This window comes from Etheostoma cragini, chromosome 6 (assembly GCF_013103735.1).
Source record: "Etheostoma cragini isolate CJK2018 chromosome 6, CSU_Ecrag_1.0, whole genome shotgun sequence".
Classification (NCBI taxonomy): Eukaryota; Metazoa; Chordata; class Actinopteri; order Perciformes; family Percidae; genus Etheostoma; species Etheostoma cragini.
In genome coordinates, this window is record NC_048412.1 from 20,877,951 (window position 1) to 20,883,950 (window position 6,000).

Below are 6,000 nucleotides of genomic sequence, written 5' to 3' on the forward strand. Positions count from 1 at the left end.
GCTGAAGGTGGGGGTTGGGGTTGAGGAAGAGGAAGGAAAATGGGGAGAAACTGAAACACCATTGTATATCTGATCCAAACTGGACCCAACAATGGGCGTTTGTGGACTTATGAGAAATGTAATGTAAATGTGAATGCATAGTCCTCTGCTTTCCAATTGAAACACATCTCATTTTGAATTCGGTTTTAGATGAACAGAAGTTTTATTTACAGGTTTAGAAAATGCACTGCTGGCATTAATTAAATACTTTTTCTCTTCCCCAGATCGTCCCATCTTACCTATCTCCCTTTAACCGTCGTTTCTGGACCTTCTTGCCTTTGGGTCTCCTTTCACTGCCCACACAATGGATGCCGTCCGGTCCGGTCACTCTCTGCGACTCCAGGCCCTTTGATGACTTCTTGAAGGTAAACTCAACTGCCTCACCTTCCTTTAGGCTACGGAAGCCCTCCATGTGCAACTTGCTCTGAATGATGACATAGAAAGGAGTCAGCATCAATTTTGGGGAAATCCAATTTTATGGTGACTTAGGTTTTTGTAAAGCTTCTAATAGGTATGTCAGGAAGATTCAAAGGGGTGAAGGAATGTTTCAATCTTCCCCCATCACAGAAAGAGCATTGTCAGATCATTGTTAGTAGGATATATAGTGAAAATGTGTCTTTTAAAACCTGCCATATTGCACGACCAGTGACCAAATCACCTCCACATTGAGCCGGTGGATACTTTGGTGCATGAGAACAACCCCCACCCACACTCACTGTGTGATACCATCAGGCATTTATGGTGATCATTATGTCTCACCTGATAAACAAACAAGCACTGCAAATCTTGCTGTTCCCACTATACTGATGAGTTGTCCAAATACTGGTCTGCTTAAAAGGAACCATGGTGTTAATGCTGCTTTGTCTTTTTGCTGTGTTTGAGAGGTAAACCTGACAGGGATAACCTTCAACCCATCCCCCCTTCCAGAGGAACAGCATTCCACACTGCTGCCCCCACCCCATCCCTTTTCCCACCCACATTACAAAGCTCCACTAACACACTGACCACCACTAACCCTAAACTGCAGGATGCAGGGGTTCGTGCTGTAGTTGGGGGTGGGGTGAGAAGGCAGCATTTCTTCTCTGGGAGGTTGGGGGTCAGGGAGACATTCCTTGGATAGTTGTTTGGCAGAAAGACATGTAAGATAAAAGTTGAGGGAAAGCACTAATGATTGATACCTCCCTTTGATACCAGCGCTTGAATGTGTGACATCTTTCTTTCTTCATTTTAAAGAATGTCTAATGAACAGCAATATTGGACAGGCGTCTTGGCTCAATTAATCAGCGACTGAAGGTTTGAATATGCTGAGAGCCAACACTAACTCAGCCTCCTGCTTAGCAACATATTCAATGAAACTATATATGTTCACCTGAAGCTTTGAGGAGGTTCCTGCCTGCCTGCATGCAACGTTTTTGATTCCAAAGAAAATAAACCCATGATGAAGGGAAGGGAAGGTGTGGTGCGGTTTTAAGGATGAAAGCCAGAGATGGCTAACACAACATGGGAAACCCCTCTCTAAAATTCCCTCGGTGGGACTGTGAGATTAACTTGTCACAACTATAGCAGACTGTTGACATAAGAAGAAAGATTCATGATGTAGCAGGTTGACAGACATTAATCCCATTTTCTTTATTTTTGAGTAGAGTCCCATCTATCTGTTGATTATGAACAACCATCTGCAGTCTGCATACACCAAAACCACCACGGATCAGACCAAGCTTCTCAAAGCACTTGGTTTGTTGTGAGGGAAGTCTTAGGTCTACTTCCAACCAGATCCAAGAGGTTATCAATTAAAGGATACAAGTAATAGTTATAGTGAGCTGAAAACTACCTCTGCAAGGAAAAAAAACACAAAAGCACCATCTTGTCTAATCCTGTGACTCACAGTTAAGCATCTGCTGCAAGCTCCTGAGCAACACAATTGGTGAGCCATGACATTTGAGTGGTAACATGGACGTCCACAGAGCCGCAATCCCATCAGGCCTCTCTGCCCTGGTGACCGTTAACCCACTTCCTCTCCCATACGTGAGCTTCCCAACCCCCATAACGAACCGTCACCAGCCACATGCCCACATCAGTTTATCCACACACCCAGATACAGGTACAGATCAGGGTGGGGCCTTTAACTTCAAGGATCTGATGTTGAGGTGTTATAAGTGGGGTCTACTGCAAACGCTGTCCAGAATGTATCTGGAAGCCAAGTGAGGCAGAGAAAGACATCAGAGCACTGAGGGACAATAGCAGGACTGCTGCTGAGACAAAGAGGGGCTCGGTCACGGCCGAGGGGTGCTTCATTCGGATGCATGGCTCTATTGTCCACCTGCACAAAAGGCCAGTGGACCTTGGGAGTTAATTTTCCTTGACACAAGGCCACTAATTTTAGGGCTGAGTCCTTTTACGTTGCCATAACCCCTATACATCCATCATTGACACACACGTTGCTACCTTTTCTGATGACAGAAAGGAAACTGAGTCATTAGTTACGCATTTCTTGTGAATAAATCAAGAGCACAGTGAGAGGTTACAGTTGAGCTGTGAGCATTACAATTTATGTATTTCTCAATTTGAGTTCCTTTGAAGTATCTGGAGCAATAATCAACTTGTTTTTATGACATACAGTAACAAGCCTTGACATTGGATCAGATTTGCAAGCTGTGTATAATAGCAGTTGTCATTATACCTCTTGTAAAATCACCCATTCCCTCTGCCAAACTGAGCGTCCACCCCCAGTTGAACTCATGTTTTGGTTTGCGTTATGATTAATCAGGCATCAATTTCCTGTGTATAGTCAAACAATATTTTGGGTGACACGGCTGCACAGTATAATGACATTTCTCTATATGCATCATCATGTGCAGAAAGCAGACAACCGAAAAACCAAAACGAGTAAGAGTTGCAAGTCAGAAAACTGGCTTCTATCGCTAGCAAATAAAGTTAAATCTCCAAAAATGGAATTGCACTTTCGTAGACAAATGTCTCCACACCATAATGCCCTGGAGGGTGGTGGCACTGTGAGAACAATGCATTTATCTAAACTAAGAGCCCTGAGACCTCCTCTTCTCTTTAAAGCTGGTATAACACAGTGCCACACACAGACAGGGGGGATGAGCAGACAACCTTTAATCATTTTATGACAGGATGCTTGAGGTGATTGAGCAGTGGGGACTCCTCTCATTCAAATGCTAAGCCTTTATCTTATCAGACAGCAATGGAGGTTCTCACTTACATGAGAAGTAGGAAAGAAATGCATGCCCCACCTCTTTACCTCTCACTTCACCAGTTGTAAGAAGGCGAATGAAGGCTTTGGTTAATCTGAGAGGTTTTCTTTTATCTTTTCAGTCTGAGAAAGAAACACTAAAAACCTCAAGTGGAGGATGAAGACAACATCTTGATTTTTGATCAGAACAACACCAACTGTAAACCCATATCTACAGTTTATCCAAGTATGACAATTTTCATTGCCCCTCATGGAAATATAGTCTAGGGAGTTGTATATAAATACATGTAAAGCCATTATGTTGTATTAAGCCTAATGAAAACAGTATTACAAAAGGCAATGAATATTGTCTGAGGTGTGTGATTGAACCTTTAGATATGATTAATAATTAAGTTGGTCCATTTACTGAGGTCAAACCATGCATGAGTCATTTTAAAAAAGTTTCCACTTTGTGAACAGATGCATTGATAAATGGCAAAATGTGATAAAATCATCATACTCCAAGTGAACAAATATTGACTTGAGGATCAGGAAGAGGATCAATTACATGTTTCCTTCTCCTTAAAAGACTAGTTTACTTGCGGCTCACACACTGATCTATACTCACCTTAAAATCATTGATGCCTATTTAAAAGTCTAAGCTCTGACCAAATTTATATCGCCATCAAATTATATCAGTATATAACTTTAAAAAACCACGAGGGAGACACGGAGCTCTCCTCTGGCTTCAACACGTGTTCCCCTGAGAGAGAAACACCCACCACACTGCAAAAAGAAAAAGAAAAGAAGAAGAAGAACACCACCCACCTAACCAAGTTAAACATCTCTTATTATTTGGACTTTGAACAAACTTATCCTATCAAAACTCCAACTTAGTGAGTGTTAGTTTGGTTGTTTTCAATGCACGTGGTATTTTGGAAGCGTTTTTATTAAGACTAATGAGTAATTGCTGACTATTTTTGAACATACTACAGGGTGAAAACCCGTAAATTTAATTACGCTTTAATCTATTATTGGAAACAAATAGGATTAACTCACTTTTGCTGTAAGGCACTTAATTTAGGAAACGTAGGTTTTCAGTAGCTACAACACATGTTGATACTTTTTACAGTGTTAATATGTAACGTTCTGGATTTACGCATATAGATATTGGCAATTTCAGCCGTAGACATCCTACCTGATGGACAAATACATCAACCGGTTCGTCCAGTGGCACTCCCTCACGCTTGGTCATGGACAGAAACCCGAAGCCCATGCGGACATTGAACCATTTACACACGCCAACCCCGTGGAAAGACTGTGAATCCTCCTCGGTGCTCGGTCCCTCATCCTCCTCGGTCTTACACCCTCCTGCAATGAAAAGTGTATGTAAGTTAAGAAAAAGCTGTTGGCTATAAACTGTTGTTAATGCGCAGATGTTTGAAACGCAGACAATGTTTTCCAAAAAAGGGCATTTGAACAAGGTGTAAAACGCGAAAAACATTACTCCTTTCTCTAACGTTGCAACATCATCAATCAATATGAATCAATCAAACCAGTAACAAGCTGATCTTGTATTATTGTCTTAAAAATAAAAAAAGGCCGTCACTTAACTATTTCTAAAAAGCAACTAAACAACACATGACCTTCTTTCTGAATGAATATTCCGCTAGTTCGTGCAAAATAATTGATATTGAAGTGTGCATGAACTGCTCCACTACAGTCAGACAGTCCCATCAGAAAACAACTTAATTAAGTCGTGCAAAAAAGGAAAATGCAGTATATATTGTTACCCAACCTGGGAATTCCTGGTTAGAAACGGAGCCCATGACTTCAGTTCTGCCTTGAGTCAGATTTACCACCCAAGCTACAGTATCCTTTTTTTAGCCCACAAACTGGGTAATCCTCACAGATTGCCACTTTCATGTAAAATGCTGTGAAAAGCAGAAACTGCGCGGCGAGAGGGAAAGCGGGAGAGGGAGGTAAACAAAAGGGGGCTGGCAACCTATTCCCCCTAAACAATGGGGGGTGGGGGTCACCGGGCAAGATTTTTTGCCGAACCCCCCCTTAAAAAAACCACACATCTAAAACAATGCAATAACACCCAGCCCCCTTAGAAACCACTTAAACCAAACCCAGAGACAATTTCCCCCCAAAAAGCTCCCGAAATACCTTCTGCCATGTTTGAGGGCCAGTTTAATCCCGTGTCTTTCTTTCTTGAAACGCGTTTTCCGCTCGCTCTGTCCTGCAGTGGTCAGCTCTGTTGGTCAATACAAATGACCATTTCTCATCCAACAAACCCCCCACACACTCTCGGTCACGTCCACGTGATTCACAGTTCTATTCCCCAAGGATAGATTGCATATTGTGTGATAGAAGGGCCCAAAAATGGGAAGTGAACAATCACTAAAAAAAAAAAATATCATGATACTCTTATTTCTATCCAGACATCTATACTCGCAGTATATTCAGTGACTTAGGCTGAATCATTTCCAATTATGATAATTTCCCCCCACTAGTATTTCCAGTAGTCTGGTCGTATAAAACATGTTAAACCTGCTTTAATTCCGATATTTCTAAACGACAAATGCCCAATCCAAGAAAGGTTTTGAGTTACGACAGTAAAATAGGCCGAATCAAATAAAATGGAATTATACCTCCTTTAAAATGTGTGCATGCAGCTTCTTGCATGTGATAAATAGGAATAAAATAAACCTGGTGGACCCTAAAAACATCCTTGTTTTTAAAAACAAGTTATTTTTGTT

The 6,000-nt window shown here is 41.6% G+C and overlaps 1 protein-coding gene across 3 annotated transcripts in view; it reads right to left on the reverse strand.

Moving 5' to 3' along the window:
• Positions 1 to 5,541, reverse strand: part of si:ch1073-284b18.2 (protein lin-28 homolog A) — a 27,523-nt gene extending 21,982 nt beyond the window's left edge. The window contains exons 1-3 of one of the 3 annotated variants that reach the window (XM_034875225.1): positions 5,408 to 5,541; positions 4,434 to 4,606; positions 279 to 463 (exon numbers count right to left, since the gene is read on the reverse strand). In XM_034875225.1, the coding sequence (XP_034731116.1) occupies positions 279 to 463; positions 4,434 to 4,606; positions 5,408 to 5,417 (368 nt within the window). In that variant the 5' untranslated portion in view covers positions 5,418 to 5,541. Of the gene's footprint in view, positions 1 to 278; positions 464 to 4,433; positions 4,794 to 5,033; positions 5,237 to 5,407 lie in introns of those variants that run through there. The other 2 variants (XM_034875224.1, XM_034875223.1) reach the window with 2 other exon arrangements.
• Positions 5,542 to 6,000: the final 459 nt, after the last annotated feature.